Raw genomic sequence first — 18,076 nt, 5'->3', positions numbered from 1 at the left:
GAACAGAGAAGTGAGTTGCAACTATATATTTTTCCTCCGTTTGAAACGAGACCAGGTTTCACTTACTGATGTTTTAGTTGGATAGAGAAAAGCTGCAGCCCATTCACTCAGCAGATGAATTACTTCTTGAAATAATTCAGATAAAGAGTTTTCTCGCTGAGATTTTTATATGATTTCAGATGCCTGCATATGAAAGGATAAACATATTATTATTATTATTATTATTATTATTATTATTATTATTATTATTATTATTATTATTATTATTATTACTTATATCCCGCCCTATCTCCCGAAGGACTCAGGGCGGCTAACAACAGTAACATACAATAAATACAGAAATTAAGATAAAATTAAAATTAAAGGCCTCTGTACAATAAATTAAAATTAAAATTAAAATAAATTAAAAATTAGAAATAAAAATTGTAAACATAATTAAAATCCCTGTCAGTCCAGGTCAGGTGGAAAAGGAGTGTTTTGAGGCCGCGGCGAAAGGACTGGAGATCTGGGGCCATCCGAAGCTCAGGGGGGAGCTGGTTCCACAGGGCTGGCGCTCCCACAGAGAAGGCCCTCCCCCTGGGGATCGCCAGCCGACATTGTCTAGCCGACGGTACCCTGAGGAGGCCTTCTCTGTGTGAGCGCACTGGGTGATGGGAAGTCGTTCCCGGCAGCAGATGGTCCTGCAAGTATCCCGGGCCTAAGCCATGTAGGGCTTTAAAGGTAAGTACCAGCACCTTAAATCTCACCCGGAGGAGAGATGGATGGTATTAATAAAACCAGGTGGTGTGATTTGTTAGCTTTGGAATATTTTAAAACACGTTTTGGAGAAAACGTGCTTTTGTAACAAATACTTAAATCTGACATGTTGTCTCATGATGGTTGTATATCTTTCAGCGCAAGCTTGTGCGGATGTTCTGGATCTAGCTAAAGAAGCCAGGAAACGGAATCTTGGTCCTCTTCACCCTTCCTTCAATGTGGGAAAAATAATAAGAGACGGCCTCTACAAAAATCTCCCCGAAAAAAGTTACGAATTGTTATCAGGGAAACTTTCAATTTCACTAACAAGAGTGTCTGATGGGGAAAACGTATTAATATCCAATTTTAATTCTAAAGAAGAGGTTGTGCAGGTACGTTCTGTACTCTCACTATTTTTTTTACCATGTCATATTTACAAACATGGGGTTCACCAAAATACTCCTGTCCGGGGGTAGGATTCAAATATGTGAACAACCAGTCCTCTGTGTTAGACACAAAAATAGACACAAATTGAAATCCACTCTGAGTTACAAATAGAAAAGAAGTTTATTAGGCTTCACAACAAAGTCTAAAAAGTAACGGTTTGCAAAGCGTCGTGGATTCAGGAAGGCAAACAATGCAATGTACCCAAGCACTAAACCACACCCCCAAATTCAAAAATCACATATTATTATACATCCTATCATGATGCCCCATTCCCTCCCCCATGGCCCCATTGGCTTAGGCTTTGGAGGTTACAATCTATCAGAAGCGCCTGAACAGAATACATTATGCCTACATGGCATGGGTCCGGATTATCTTAGGGAGCACCTGCTGCCAGCATCAACTTCCCATCGTCCTGTGCGCTCCCATAGAGAGGGCCTCCTTAGGGTGCTGCCAGTTAGGGAGTGCCGGCGGGTGATCCCCAGAGGGAGGGCATTTTCTGTGGGCGCGCCTGCCCTTTGGAATAATTTACCTGTGGAACTCCGGACCGCTCCCGATCTGCGTTCATTTCGCCGGGACCTGAAAACCTGGCTTTTCGATCTATCAGGCCTGGACTGAAGGGGTTTTAGCTTTTTAATATTGTTTTAATTGTTGGGCTTTAATTAATTTAATTCATTTTAATTTTATATTACTTTTTTTATATTGTCTTTTATACGCTGCCCTGTAAACCGCCCTGAGTCCTTTGGGAATAGGGCAGTATAGAAAACTAAATAAATAAATAAATAAATTTTTTTTATCTCCGCCCCTGTTTGCTTACACTATACTAATAAGATCCCTTCCCTACTATCCTGTTTACTCAGACCATATATGTACATGCTTATCAATTATAAAGGAGCGATGTCTCCCATCTTCTACACCTCTCAGATCAAGTAGGGGTACTAGGCGCCAGAAGGTACTTAAAAACAATTCCTAGATGGTAACTCACACTTGACCCCTATTGTAACTCCTGTTCTCCCCCCTCCCCCCATTTGAGGCCTGTATTTTTCCCCATATACTCAAAGCATCTACTCAGGCAATCGATTATAAAATGATAATTCTAAAATATAAAATATGATTACATGATAATACTAAAAGCATATATATTTTTATTTTTAAAATTTCCTTGCTACTTCCAGTTATTTTCCACATCTGTGTGGATGCCGCTTCCAGAAATCCATTCGGGGCGTGGACAACAAAAAATTAGCTACCAGTTCTGCCGAAGTGGTGCGAACCGGCTGAATCCCACCACTGCTCCTGTCCCTAGGATTCCAATAATTTGAAAGACTTCCCTATAGGAATTTGATTTGGGACCTGCAATGTTATAAGATCCCCCATCCTGTAGTTAGAAATAATTACAGCTAATCTTTATTTTTTTAAATCTTTGATAGGCCCTGGTTTGTAGCTCATTTCTACCTATGTATTGTGGTCTCATTCCACCTTCATTTAGAGGAGTGGTAAGTATAGTTTATTGGTTATCAATCAGCATGGGATTTATTGAGATAAACTGAGCTGAGACTTGCTGTAATTTGATGGGGCAGCAGTTTCCTCTTTAGAGTTAAAATGTGGTGACTTAGAGATTGGCTCATTTCCTTTTGTCTAAACATGGTTGAATTAAGTCAGCTTCATGAGCCCAGGGGAAGGAAAAATCTTGTGGAAATAACTGCTATCATTTACAGTTGTGGGAAGAAGTGTGAAAGAAAGTGCAACAGTGAGAGAAATCTGAAAATATTTGACTTTTTAAAATCAGCGTATTGAATGCCGTGATCATTTGATTTAAAACTAGGTTTTGTTACGTGATCAGCAGTACAGGTAGTCGTCGACTTATGATACTTTGTTTAGTGACCGAAGTCACAACGGCACTGGAAAAAAAAGTAACTTCATGACCGTTTGTCACACTTAAGAACTGTTGCAATATCCCCACGGTCACGTAATTTACATTTGTATGCTTGACAACTGCTTCATATTTATGACAACTGCAGTGTCCTGGGGTCACATGACTCTCTTTTGCGAACGTCTGACGAGCAAAGTCAACGGGGAAGCCAGATTCACTTAACAACTGTATTACTTAACAATTGCAGTGATTCACTTAACAACCGTGGCGAGAAAAGTCGTAAAATGGGGGTAAAATTCACTTAACAAATGTCAAACGTAGCTACAGAGATGTTGGGCTCGCTTGTGGTCGTAAGTCAAGGCTACCTGTACGTTGTCTCAAAGGCATAATAATGTTTTTTTCAAGTGCCTATCTTTTCCTCAGGATTTTTTGAGGGAGTTTGGGTGCCACCCGTTCTTTAAAGAACAACAGCCTATATCAAAATGGGGAGCCACGCTGCACATCTTCATCAGTTATGTTCTGGGTGGGCTAAAATATTTGATTTTATGGTCCCGAGCCACTCTTATATCTTGCATTGTTCACTCTTCTTACTATCTAAGGTAGTGATGGCAAACCTTTTAGACACCGAGTGCCCAAAAACCGTCCGTCCCGCCCCCGCTCCATTCTTGCCCCCGCCCACCAGCAGGCCCACCCACTGCCACCGCAGATCGCACAGGCGGCCCTGCAGTGCCATGGCAGCCACACCCAGCATCATCCGCGCATGATGGGGCATGAGGGCGGAGTCTTGTCCCTGCTGCCTGGCTGCCATGTCCTTGACTGCGCTGCTCTGCACAGGCTGCGCCTGGGTGTGACTCTCCTCGGGGGGGGGCTGCTGGTAAGGGGGGGCCCAGGGGGAGGCGGGGCTGGGGCGACGACGCGCGTGCCCACAGGGAGGGCTCTGAGTGCCGCCTCTGGCACACGTGCCATAAGTTCGTCACCAGTGACCTAAGGCTTGTATCATGTTTTATTTTGGGTGTAGGAGGTAAGACAATACGCAGGTACATTGATATGTGAGTTCATTGTGCTTCTGGTTAGTATGTACTCATTGCAAGATTCTAGAGATAAATGCTAGATGTGTGCAGGGCACAAATATTTTTTTTATTTTTTATTTTATTTTAATTCCATTTATATCCCGCCCTTCTCCGAAGACTCAGGGCGGCTTACAAGCTTAGCAGTAGCCTTCATTCTATGTATATGCCTGCTTATTAGGGCTTTCATACACCCCCCAAGCGGCATTATTACAAAGTCAGCTTAATTGCCCCCAACAATCTGGGTCCTCATTTTACCTACCTCGGAAGGATGGAAGGCTGAGTCAACCTTGAGCCTGGTGGGATGCGAACCTGCACTAATTGCAGGCAGCTGGTGTTACTTAAGGAGGCATTAGCCCACTGCTCCACCAAGGCTTTATTTATTATTTATTTATTATTATTATTTATTTATTATTTATTTATTTATTATTTATTTATTTATTTATTATTGTTTGGAAAGGGAATTGTTGAAAACTGACCTGCATAACAGTCAAGGATCCTGTCTTGAAGATTAATGCTAATGATTAATCTTCTTACCTTAAAGTCCTCCCTTTTATGCAGTGTATTTCAGGGCCTGGCATGGAAGTTAAAGAGTATCCTTACCTTGGCTATAAAGGAACTATGTCAGTATTAATAATTACTTGTATAGTTGTTATTTTTCTGCTTTAGTAGCAAGAAAGGTAAATTGACCCAAGTGTTTTTGAGCAGACAACAGCTAGATCAGCTTGTGTATGGCAGCTTTATTTTCATGGAATTTTTCTTACAAATACTACACTGTGTTTTGATGATTCAAATATTTTTTTTTGGGGGGGGGGGAAATCTGCTGTTCCATATTTTTTCAGTGTATCTATTTAGATAGATTTTCTTATTTTACTTCACTGGACCAACATCTAAAACAGTTTAGCAAAGTGAGAAATGTAATAATACATGCTTCTTGATTTTCTAAACACGCTTTCGTTTCTCTATTGTCCCTGAGTAAAACCTCTGTATGGCTTCCAGTTCCAGTTCTTATTGCAAAAACGCCAGGAATTGTTTTTACCGAAATGGGCAGCTGAATAAATAAATAAGTAAATAAATATAATTAGAAGACAAAACATTTTACTGCTATGGAGTGTGGAAGATAGGGTAGAGCAGAGAGGGCTGAGGTCATACATTCTGGTAGCTTTCCCAATTTGGAGAAATTCACATTCCTCTGAATCCTAATAATTCATTTCTAACATTTAGTTAGTGTTTTCTAACAGTTTTAAGTTTATTTTGCATGAATCAAATACGATGATTTTGTACAGCATTTCATGTTTCTCTTTTTCCTCTCTTCTTTAAAGCGTTATGTGGATGGTGGATTAAGTGACAACTTACCTAACCATAATTCGAAGTACACCATAACCGTTTCTCCTTTCTCTGGGGAATGTGACATTTGTCCCATGGGGGACTCTGTAAGCTTCTATGAGATGAATCTAACCAATATAAACATTCAGTTTTCCTTAAGAAATATGTATCGTTTAATGCAAGCACTTTTTCCTCCAGAGCCCCAGGTATGGTATGTTCAGCGTTGCCTATTATGTGGTCATTCTTTTTATTGATGTTGATGGGTTACCTGTATAACTTTTGACAAAATGATATATATTCCAAACAACACCCCAAAGAAGAATATTATGGGACTTTAATTAACGTTCCATAACCCTAACCATTGGCCAACCTGGTTGGCACAAATGTAATTTGTGTTAAATTTATAAAAGAGCATGTTGAAATGTTTTTCAGTATATTGCACAATCTTTTTAGGCTGATGCTGCAGTTGTTGAAACTAGCCAGTTTGGGTGCAGTGATGAGCCCCAGCTGGAAACTAGGAGATTGTGAGTTCTAGTCCTGCTTTGGGCATGAAAACAGCTGGTTGTTTTTGAGCCAGCCTCTCTTGCTCAGCTTTAGGAAGGAAGAGGCAAAGGCAAGCCACTTCTGAAATCTGCAGGTATTAGTCCAGGAAGCTGCCAGGAATGACCAATTCAAACGTACGTGTACACACACACACACACACACACACACACACACACACACAAAGAGAGAGAGAGAGAGAGAGAGAGAGAGAGAGAGAGAGAGAGAGAGAGAGAGAGAGAGAGAGAGAGAGAGAGAGAGGTTATTGAACTGTTGTGTCATGTTTGGAAGTTCATAGATAGCTTAAGGTTTTGAATTTATTTATTTATTTATTTATTTATTTATTCAATTTATATACCGCCCTTCTCCCGTAGGACTCAGGGCGGTTCACAAGGTTTTTTAAAAAACAGATTCAACAATTACAAAACTTAAAATCAATTAAAAAGAATTATATAGACTTATATATGAAGATTAGAGGTGGGTAACAAAAGACTCTGCAGATGTTTGTGCATTTCAATGCCCAGCATTCTTAGCCATACTGGGAGTGAGTGTTTTAGCAATCTTTGGAGAGTCCTAGGTTTGCCCACTCCTCTCTAGGCAGAAGCAAGCATTTGCCCCATGGAATGCTATCATAAGCCACTACCCTAAACACATACCAGGACTGTATCAAGCACTGACACAACCACCGTGCTTCACATTGCTCAAGGAGATCTGATGTCTTATAAAACAGCAATATTAAGTGGTATAATCCCATGCCGAAAACATCTGAAATCAATTATGCAATGCAAAAGGCTGTTTACATAAATGTTATGCAACTTGGAATAGTTTGTTCCAGCTGTATGTTAAGCAAAAGTAGATAATTTGTTTTGCACAGAATTGTTTTCTGTTCTGCTTCCTTGTGCCTAATTGAAAAAAAATCTGATCTTTAAACATAATCTGCCCAATATTTTAATTTTAAAAAGAATACTGTAAAGGTGGGGCGTATGCATATGTATACCCACGTACGTCTGCCCGTGTTTGCATAAAGGATGTGCGTGCTCACAGATAGTCTGATTAATTCCTACAGGGATGTAATTTAAAGCCAATGTGAAAAAGAGCCACTGAACACATTTTGATATCTGTGAGAAGCTGGCAACGGTCTTAATGGGGTGAATAATATCACCTTTTGCTAATTACGTAAACGCCGAATGGAACAACATTATGAGATTGGGAGTACACCTTTTTCTCATTCCCAATGACGGAAAGGAAAGGAAAGAAAGAAAGAAAAAGAAAGAAAGAAAGAGAAAGAAAGAAGAAAGATCGATCATGACTAAGTTCTGGGGCGATGATCTCTGGAATCATTTCTACTATGCCAGTCTCCCTCTCAGGAATCCAAGACTGTATCCCAGAAATGTTGAGGGCTTGTCATGCCCATTGTGCTGGAAAATAAGGAATTAGTAACATATGTCATTTGTGTGGTTATATCACAGATCTTCAGAGGTTATCATGGGTGCCACTCTGCCATTGTCACTGGCAGGGCTGTACCTGAACTGTAAAAAAAGGAACAGTCAGGTGGATGCACTAAGTTGGTGTTTTTCCATTCTAGCTGTTGGGGAATTGTGGAAGTTTAATTCCGCCCACCTCAAAGTTGCTAAGATTGACAACCATTGCACTAAACGATTAAAATGTGAAGAACTTTGAGGCCAAATTGGACATACCAATATGTGAAATATTATTCCACTATATTGAACTGATGAGTTGGCTTTCCTTTCTTATGACATGTGAGGGAAGTTGGTTTTCTATGCCTGTCTTTTTAGCCTTCTCAGTTGCACGGGCATCATGTTACTGGATTCTGAAAGTAGTCTATGGCAGGGGTCCTCAGCCTTGGCAACTTTAAGACTTGTGGACTGGCTGAGGAATTCTGGGAGCTGAAGTCCACAAGTCTTAAAAGTTGCCAAGGTGGAAGACCCCTGCTCTATGGTTCAGCTGGTATCATGGGTTATTCTCAGGATTATAGGAATAATCTTGGAGAAATCATCTGCTTAGCAAGACTGCACGGTTAATTGTACTTGGCTTGTGGTGCTGCTGCTCCTCCCCCACCCCCATGTTGCACAATGCCCTGTTGTATGGCCAAAAAGGAAAGCCAGTTAATATTGTACAGGGAGACAATGTGGGGAGATTAGGAATATCTTCACACAGTCTTCCCTCGAGAATGTATTCATTTAATACCAGGCTGTAAGTGGAAGTAAATTCGTTCTGAACCCCTTTGCTTTATTTGTCCACCAGCAAGACATTTGACATTTTCTCCATGAATGCAAGTGTCGCGAAGTATGGAAAATGTTCTTTCCACAAGTTTTAAAACTTACTTAACTAGCTTTCTGTAAATTTCTTTTCAGTTCCTGGCTAAACTCTGTGAACAAGGATATTCAGATACTCTTAGATTTTTGAAAAAAAACGGTAGGCTATTGTTTTCAAATTTATTTACTTCATGTAGCAGAAAGGCGTGTGCAGAATGGTTTATGCCCAGGTTGATAACACATATTTCCCATGTTTTCTTTCCAGTGTGGGCAAAAAAACCACTTTGTTTCTTTTGCTATGGCAGACAAATTGCCTTGTCTTTTAGATTTTAGATTTTAGATTCCCTAATCTCCAGAATGGGATAATTTGCCACAGCAGGACAACTCACCGTGGTCAATTTGCCATGGGAAAACGCTGCGGGGCAATTTAACAATTCTATTTAATTATTGAAAATTAATTTTTTTAAAAAATTTTTGCCATTCCCATTTCCTTTTGCATCCTTTCTTTCATGATTCTGTTCCATGATTTCTTTGATATTAGTGTAAATAAATAAATAAATGATATTAGTGTAACTCTTGTCCTGCAGCCAGTTGCCCCACAGCAAGTTGGTGATGACAAATTGTCAGAGACTCCCTAATCTTAACGTCTGCGTTTAAAAGTCAGATGGATTTTTTTTTTCTTGGTCTGTCTCTCCTGGGCTTCCCTCTTTCAAGATGCAGTTTGGGCTCTGGTAAATGTTGTGATTCAGGGTCAGCCTGTGGGTTCGGCAGTTGGGTCGGACGACTCAGAGGAGGAGGAGGGGGGTGTTGAAGAGCTTACTGAGGGGGTTGGAGAGCTTGCTGATGAGAGCCCTCAGCCAGGCCCCTCCCACCTGGTCACGACGCAGACCCAGCTGTGTGAGCTTGACAGTGTGGATGAAGATGACCCACAGCTGGCCCTGTTCAAGGACTCCTGATGCAGGAGGCAGTCAATCAGGAGTAAACAGAGGAAAGCAATGGGGCACCTCGGAAGGAGGCAGAGAGAAGCCACACCCTGAACTGTATAAAAGGGGAATGCGTGGGAGGGCTGGTTTGCTGAAGGCAACCGCTTGAATAGCTCCTGTTTCATGGTTCGTGTCTTGTTTTGCTCTGTTTTATGTTAATAAATTTGGCAGGCTTAGTTCCAGCCTCTTGCCGTTTGTAAAGGGGTTGTCCCTGCCTTTTCTGCAGGGCTGGTACAGAACAGTAAACCTGATTTTTTACTTCAGGTATGGTACAGAACAGTGCAGGCTGGTACAGAACAGTAAACCTGATTTTTTACTTCAGGTATCACAAATGTTTGTTGGCTAAGCCCGTACTGTGCCTAATTGCTAGGAATCAGCAGATACTTGATGGCACACAGTCATTAAAAAAAAGTCTCTTCAGCATTCTGCTTATGTTCAAGAGCGCATCCTCTAAGCAGGGTTCCTGCTGAATTTAAATCTCCAAGAAATTTTAGACTTGGCCCTGGAGCAATGCTTCTCTTGGAGGGTGGTAGATTAGCTTCCTTTTTACATTTGTTCCTTGAGGATATAACACTTTGCCGGTTCAGTTTGAAAAGTGGGCTGACTCTGAGGACTTCTCTCTGGCCCTTCAGGTCCCAACTATAGAATTCGTCTGTCTTTCCTTCCTTCCTTCCTTCCTTCCTTCCTTCCTTCCTTCCTTCCTTCCTTCCTTCCTTCCTTCCTTCCTTCCTTCCTTCCTTCCTTCCTTCCTTCCTTCCTTCCTTCCTTTCTTTCTTTCTTTCTTTCTTTCTTTCTTTCTTTCTTTCTTTCTTTCTTTCTTTCTTTCTTTCTTTCTTTCTTTCTTTCTTTCCCTCCAACTCAACCAGGTGACTCGGAGTGGCTTACAATTCTAAAATTTAAAATTGTATAATATTAAAACAATAAAAGCATCAACTAAATAAATAGGTACAAACGTGATGATTAATAGCAAAGCCAGGTTACTGCACCTTTAGCATGTCCTGAGCCCCAGGCCTGGGTACATAAGCCAAACTTTTAAAACTTTGCAAAAAAGCCAACAGGGTTGGGGATTTAATTTGAATCTCCAAGGAGAGAATATTCCATCAGACACGAGCTACATGCCTCCCTCCAATACCTTTGTGGCCAGGACAGGGAGGGCAGTTAGAAGACTGGCCGAGGAGGGGAGCTGGACTTGACCCCTGTGCCCGCTACTCCTGAAGCAGAAGCTGATGGCAGAGGCAAAAACAGGGGTAGGCAACCTTGGCTCTTTTATGACTCGTGGACTTCAACTCCCAGAATTCATGAGCCAACCATGCTGAGGGGAAAGGGAGAGGTTTCCAAGCTGAGCCATGCTGGCTCAGGAATTCTGGGAGTTGAAGTCCACGAGTCATAAAAGAGCCAAGGTTGCCTACCCCTGGCCTACATCAAGGATTGCAAGCAGTCCTTGACATACAATCATGTTTGCTAGCAAGAATGTCTCAGCTTTAAAAGTTGGAAGAAGCTGGTAGAAGTTAAATCTCAATTGCAAATAAACAGCATTTTTAGTTCAAGATTTAGAAAATCTTTGTGTTTTTTTTAAGTGTCTGCATTTTATCTAATTTGCTTTGCATACTGTCACTCATAGCAGAAACATTTGTTTTTTTAATCTATGTATTAAGGTTTTCTGCAAGAATCACTATCTACCGACTCAGCTTTAACCAAGGACGAATATCTAGGATATGTGCAAATTTCAGGCTACAGTGATAAAAAAAATACAGCAAATAAAGATAAAAAAGAGATGCAAGAAGAAAAAATATTTATTGATCAGCTAAAGGCAACATCTTGGCCATCGGATAGGACTACCTTTGAGAAGCTGCCTCCCAGACTTCAAAAAGGTAAAACTCTAAATTAACTGTTTTAATTGCAAAAATTATCTTTAGTATCTTTGCCACAGACCACAGAGAATGTGTGATTTTTTTTCCTCAATTTATATTGAAGCATTTTAATTGATTAACTAAAGAAGAACAGAAAAAATTGGCAATTACCTTTAGCTGGCCAAAACCATAACCAGGCCAGTAATGGAGCTACTTTGAGGGTTTCATGAATTAATTTACTTCGAAAAGTTTTGTTTCAGAATTTACACTGGCGAATGGCATTCATTTTGCACTGGTGAAATTTGGTTGCTGAATGTTCCAGAAAAGGGGTGCATAATCAAACATACTAGAAATAAACTAGATTAACCATCCTCCTTTATACTGTTTGTGATTTTTTATCATCTAGATATTGTGAGAAGACAAGTTGATTTTAAGTTAATTTTGGCCGGAAATAGATGATTTCGTTGTACAGAGTGTTTGTCAAGCCTCTGACATCCCAAATTGGCTTCCTTTTCCAAATTAAAGCAAAGTGTTTTTTTGTTTTTTGTTTTATTTTTTGTATCAAAGAATGATTTTTTTTCCATTAATCCATTTTAGTTAGAGATTAGACAAGCCAAGGTAACCCAATGTCTTTGTTTAATTGACAGCGCTAGAATGATCCAGAGTCTCATGACTCAGGGAATTAGTGGTTATTGATTCCCAGTGAAAGAGGACTAAAATGAATTGAAAGTTGCATAAAGCAAAATGTAACTGGATGATAACCTGATTAGAATACTAGAGGGTCCTAGTCAGTCATTTATGGCGAGAAAAAGTTGATTATGTCCTACCCATATTTGTTCTTGCTTGATCGTCCATGAATGAATTCAATTCTGATGGTTTAAATTCTACAGAATTACAAGAGGCTTGCAAAGAAAAAAGCGGACTCTATGCCCAGCTTTCAAAATTTCTTCCCATGCGACTATTGTCCTATATGATGCTACCATACACTTTACCAGTTGAGTCAGCCTTCTTTGTGGTCTTAAGGTGAGTGTATATGATCTAACTGCCGAATGTTCCAAGATATCTGGACATTTTTCATAAAGTTTACATCTGTGTTATTCTTCCAAAAGCTCTTCCTTATTCCTTCTGAGGCCATTTTTCTTACAGGCTAGACCTGCATATATTTATTTATCTATTTGCTGGGTTTGTATCCCACCTTTATTTTATGGAACTGCAGGCAGTGTACATAGTGCTGTGTCTTCCTATTTTCCCCCATAACAACAACCCTGTAGGGTGGATGAGGCTGAGTAAACCTGGTTTCTTGCCTAGGTTTGAAGGTGAGAACTCATTGTCTCCCTGTTTCTAGTCCAGCATCTTACAACCTGGTTCTCTTATATGTTGCAAATAAACGATGTTCTTGAGCTAGAGCAGGCCTGTCAAACACGTGGCCCATGGTGGCCAAGCCCACCTCAGGCCCCTAAGGCAAAAGAAATCCTGATACGTCACAATACGATTGGGTTTGACACCCCTGAGCTAGAGGAAAGTTGCTCATAGCTTGTATGTAGTGTAAAGCTACTTAGGAGTAAACCCATTGAGCTCAAAGGACTTACAATAAGAAAACTTGCCATCTTGTGAGTTCATGGCTGAGATTAGATTGGCCTGCTTGGTTGCATTACACTGCCTTAACTTCTGTTTATACTTATAGTCCTGTGTGTACACTTTATACTTAAAAGGAGACTCACAAGTATGTTTATTTTCCTGAGCTTTTTTGTGTTCAGCTTCATAAACAAGCGTGTTATGTGTATACTTTAAAAAACAACAACCCAAACCTATGTTTTAGTCACAGCTTTAATATCTAAGTCCATTACTTGCACCCGGTAAGAATGCACCTATGAAAATCTTATGCTTTTTTTTAGTTTTACTTTTGAAATAGAATTCAATGCTTTAAAATACTTTTAATACAGAATTAAATATATATATATATATATATATATATATATATATATATATATATATATATATATATATATATATATATATATATATATATATATATTTCTTTCTCTTATAAAAAATTAGCTGATACCAAGAAAGCTGATGTTGGGTGAAATTTTTTTAAAAACAAGCACCCATTCTGAACAGGTTTGTTTTGAAGGACCACCTTCTCTCTCTTGATTGCAGATTCGTCCAGTGGCTTCCTGACATCCCTGAGGACGTGCAATGGATGCAGGGGCACCTTTCCCAAGTGATGGGTTCAGTCTATGGCCGAGCAATGAAGGGGCTTCTGAAGACCCCGCGGTATGTTTTTGCCCCTTCTTTTCAAGGGGCAAAGATCAAAGCACCCAGAGAGCGACTTGCATCTTTAAAATTGCTTGTATTTAATTGACCCCAAGCGTAATTTGCTCTCAAGAAGCTCTGAATCCAGAGTGATCATGAAGGAAGGAAATCTTGGATGCCCCAGAGGGTGGGAGGGGGGGTTGGGAAGCCTGAAAGAGCAATCCTGCAGTCGCTTGGAAGCAGGGCCTAAGGAATCCCTCTTATTTTATCCCACCTCTGTTCTTTGACTGACTGTTCTGTACCAGCCTACGACCGGCCCTGTTTGTGTGTCAGGGACAACCCCTTTTTCCTTTTTACAGTCAATAGGCTGGAAAAACCCAATCCAAATTTATTTACAGTTCAAACAAAAAAGCAACAGAATATTTCCTTCAATAAATGAATCAAAATATCAAACAAGAGTCAACAAACAAGAGTTAAACAGAAGTAGCAAGAACAGACCAGGATTCCCTTAGAATGTCTCCAAAGGGTTGCCTTCAGCAACCAGCCCCACCCACACCTTCCCCTTTTATTATCAGTCCCAAGGCGTGGCTTCTCACTGCCTTCTCCTCCTCTCACTGAGTTGCCTCATTGATTTGCTCTGCTCTGCTCTGCTGGATTGCCTTCTGCTTCTAGCGTCTCTGAACAGATTCAGCTGTGACTCATCTAAGTCCAACACCTCGTACTCACACAGCTGAGCCTCATGAGGAACATGACTGGAAGGGCCAGGCTGAGAGTCCTGCAGTGCATCAGAGCCTCCCTCTGACACCAAAGGCTCTCCAAATCCCTCCTCCTCCTCCTCCTCCTCCTCCTCAGATTCCTCGGACTCAGCTGCTGGGAGCACAGGCTGACACTGAATCACAACACTGACAGCCATAGCCAGTTGCAACATTAGAGAGTTTTCTTCTGCACTACAGTTAACGTGCCGCATAAAAAGCAGAATTTTCACGCATGCATTTTTCCCTAACAGTTTCAGTAATAATAACGTGAGGAGTCAGCGTACTGAAAAGGTTATTAACTACTGTCTGCAAGAGGCTTGTTTGCTAACTTTTAAAAATTAGCGAGACTTTTTGAACTTCTGGGAAAAAAAATCCCCATTGCATTGCCCGTTATATTTCAATTTAACCGTTTGTCTTGAATGGCCTAGGGTCTCCCACTTGAGCAGAGGGTTGGACTCGAAGGCCTCCGAGGTCCCTACCAGCTCTCTTGTTCTGCTATTTCTCCCATACAAATAATTCCAAGACTTGCTAACGACCATTTCTTCTTGTTCTTGCAGCAAAGTAAGTGAAATCTTGCTCCGAAAATGCCAGACGGCCCCAGGAAGCCCTTGCCATCCTCTGTCCCACGCACCTCCTAAAGTGTCCCGCTCTTCCCCCAGTCTCGAAGAATGGCTCTGGGGTCTCCCCTATTGCGAAGACTTGGCGAAGGAGAAGGGTGCAGTTAGTAATTCTGAAATCTCTGGTTCCATCGCTTCCTTTTTCATGGACACTGAAACCTCTGGAGTACCTACGGATGTTGACTCTTCTTCTGAGAAAAGTTTTTACTCTGTCCCTGAAGACTAGCTTGAGGGCTGTGACATATCGGCAGGGCAATCTCCATCTTTGTGATATGTGTTCTTCTAGCACCCTTGCCGAACAATCCTTAGGATACTGCTTCTCAGCCTTAGCAACTCTTAAGGTGCTAAGTGGAAGTGGGCTTCAACTGAACGACACTTGCATCCAAATTCTGGGAGTTGAAGTCCACCTACCTTAAAGTTGCTGAGGTCGGGATGACTTTCTTTGCTACTCACTTGCCCTTCAGGCATCTTTTCTGACTTCAAGGCATCTAGGCTTCTGGTCTAGTTTCTTGATAGTGGGTAAAGCACCGTAGAACATTTTCGTACCCAAACAAAAAAATTTCGGCAGGAAGACAATCTCCATATCTTCTGTTGATGGTTTTATATTGGGATAAGCATTTGTAGGACAATGTTAACTTTTTTTTGTTAAAACAAATTTTTTTTACAGTAAGTTCTGTAGCTCTTGTGTGACTTTTTAAAAGGGTTTTTTCCCCCCACACTTGTGTGGAATTACACATCTACTTAGAGAGAGAGCATACAGGAAGTTCGAGGAGTTCCTTTTTTACCTGACATAATCTGGCAGAGAGGTGTCACGCAAAATGTAGCAAACACCCTGCCGACCACAGATAGATAGGCAGACCGGGAGCAGAAAGGAACAATGTTGGATACCCTTATTTTTTAAACAGGTAAAACTATATCTCATTAAAATGTATTGTTTTATGTTGTTGTTGTTGTTGTTGTTGTTGTTGTTGTTGTTGTTACAGGGCATGTTGGAAACAGGGCATGTTGTAGAATTTCTGGAGGTCCCAAATTTCTCCTCTTTTTGTCGGACTTTTCCTGAAATTAATCTCCAGAGCACCAGTTGGGGTAGAATGGATCTCATATCACTTCTTTTTATTTGAAACTCCTTGACTGCCACAAGGAAAACAAAGGATTTTGTAATCCTTGGGACGCTCTCCAAAATCTCATAAGAACACACCCACATACACACACTCTTCTACTGCCAGAAAAGGTTTCCATCTGCTATTCAGGTATTCCATCTGAAGACCCCACCTTAAGCTGGAAGTCTCAAAAAGTATACATTTCTCAGAATTCCCAAGCAGCATGACTTTTACTGAGAATTCTGGGAGTTGAAGTTCACCCATTTATGAATATCCTAGAGCAGGGCTTCTCAATCTGGGCAACTTTTAAGATACATGGACTGTGGGATTCTGGCAGTTGAAGTCCACACAACTTAAAATTGTCACGAGTTGAAAAACACTGCTCTAGAGTGCCATGTTCATGTGTAATGTAGAGTTTACATGTAGATATCCTTGAGGCTGAATTTAATTCCAATGAGTAAGATGAATCATAAAAAATAATTCACTGGTGGAAGAGAGATGCAGGGGATTTTTTGTTTTTTGTTTTACATAACTAGTGAACTTGAGAGCAGATGTCATTAGGAAATATATTGTCCAGTTTCCTTAACAGGAAAAAATAATAGAGATCTATAATGTGATTTGGAATTTGTGGATCTTAAATTTTTTCCCCTTGCTCTTCATTTTAACTTGATTTCTCTCAGAGCAAGAAGCTCATATAATTTCCCTTTTCTTCCTTTTAAATTTAAATTATAAATAAAATCCATACATTTATTTATTTCAGATTTTATGAACACACATACGATAATGTGCCAAGTTGGTATAACTTAAGCCTTAATTTGCAATAATAGTAGGACATGACAATAACATGACATCAATCAGCCATATTTCAAATGGGTTGAAGTATCTCTAATGGCAATACCTTATTAGAATATTTTCTTGTTAGGTAGTATAAATTTCCCAATCAAAGGGTTAGGGTTAGGTTGGAGACTTGTTACAAATTAAGTGGAGAATAATATCCCCATAGGAATCCAACTAGCTGCTTTTATTTATTTCAAATTGTCAACTTTTTACCAGGGTTTTTTTCTCTCTCCCCTATTTGGCATTTTAAAGAAAATCTAAAATGCTGAGTGGAGAGGAAGGGAATAAAATGTAGTTAAAACAGTTTTTCCCAGTGTTAAATGTTTAATAGCATAGACACAGACTTATATTCTTTTGGTTCTATTTTCAGCTGGTGCCAAAGTACTGTTTTGTATGACAACTGATCATACTTATTTTCCTAAGCCTTCATTGTATTTCCAAAATGAACTGTTTGTAATATTTCTGCAATCAGCAGTGTTTTTAAAGAACAGAATAAAGAGATGTTGTGTTTGGTGATCACTGTTTTGTTCAATATCATTAGTCAAACACTTAATTGCTTGATAGAACCACTTTAGATGTGCTGTGAATATACTGCACTTCTATACCATTTTATTTGTTCATAATGCTGCAAGTTGACATTTCACTCATCGCCCAAAGCAGTATACATTGTGTTTCTATGAGTATTTTTTGCAAATGGTAAAGTATTCATTTCTGTAATTCTTCCTAAAGTCTTCCCTTTTTTCACAGTGATTTAACAAAGCTCATTGCAGACAACAGCCTCTCAGCGGCTTTTGATACCATCGACCATGGTATCCTACTGCGGCGTCTCAGGGGGTTGGGAGTGGGGGGCACTGTTTTACAGTGGTTCTCCCCCTACCTCCTGGGCCGCTCGCAGTCGGTGTTGACGGGAGGGCAGAGGTCTGCCCCGAGGCCTCTTGTTTGTGGAGTTCCTCAGGGGTCGGTCCTCTCTCCCCTCTTGTTCAACATCTATATGAAGCCGCTGGGTGAGCTCATTCGTGGTTTCGGGGTGGGGTATCATCAGTATGCTGATGATACCCAGCTTTTTCTTTCCACCCCGAACCAACCCAGTGATGCCCTCGACGTGATGTCCTGTTGCCTGGAAGCGGTCCGGGTTTGGATGGGGAGAAACAGGCTTCGTCTCAATCCTGCCAAGACTGAGTGGCTGTGCATACCGGCATCTCAGACTAACCAATCTTTTCCATCGTTAACTATGGGGGGTGAGGTGTTACCCCCCGTTGATAGGGCCCGCAACTTGGGTGTCTTCCTGGATTCACGGCTCAGTTTGGAAGATCATATAGGAGCCGTGGCCAGGGGGGCTTTTGCTCAGGTTCGCCTGGTGTGCCAGTTACGGCCCTATCTGGACCGAGATGCCCTACGCACAGTCACCCATGCGCTCGTG

General features: G+C 40.7%; 1 protein-coding gene across 1 annotated transcript in view; it reads left to right on the top strand.

The window, feature by feature from the left end:
- Positions 1–17,172, top strand: part of LOC308670132 (patatin-like phospholipase domain-containing protein 2) — a 39,317-nt gene extending 22,145 nt beyond the window's left edge. Inside the window, exons 2-9 of the mRNA XM_081331368.1 lie at positions 895–1,127; positions 2,607–2,672; positions 5,439–5,648; positions 8,358–8,418; positions 10,897–11,112; positions 11,982–12,114; positions 13,252–13,368; positions 14,660–17,172. Of these exons, the coding sequence (XP_081187494.1) occupies positions 895–1,127; positions 2,607–2,672; positions 5,439–5,648; positions 8,358–8,418; positions 10,897–11,112; positions 11,982–12,114; positions 13,252–13,368; positions 14,660–14,945 (1,322 nt within the window). The 3' untranslated portion in view covers positions 14,946–17,172. The remainder of the gene's footprint in view (positions 1–894; positions 1,128–2,606; positions 2,673–5,438; positions 5,649–8,357; positions 8,419–10,896; positions 11,113–11,981; positions 12,115–13,251; positions 13,369–14,659) is intronic.
- The last annotated feature ends 904 nt before the right edge of the window (positions 17,173–18,076 follow it).

Source organism: Vipera berus (assembly GCF_964194415.1).
Source record: "Vipera berus genome assembly, chromosome: 6".
Classification (NCBI taxonomy): Eukaryota; Metazoa; Chordata; class Lepidosauria; order Squamata; family Viperidae; genus Vipera; species Vipera berus.
This window is presented reverse-complemented; position numbering and strand designations above follow the sequence as displayed.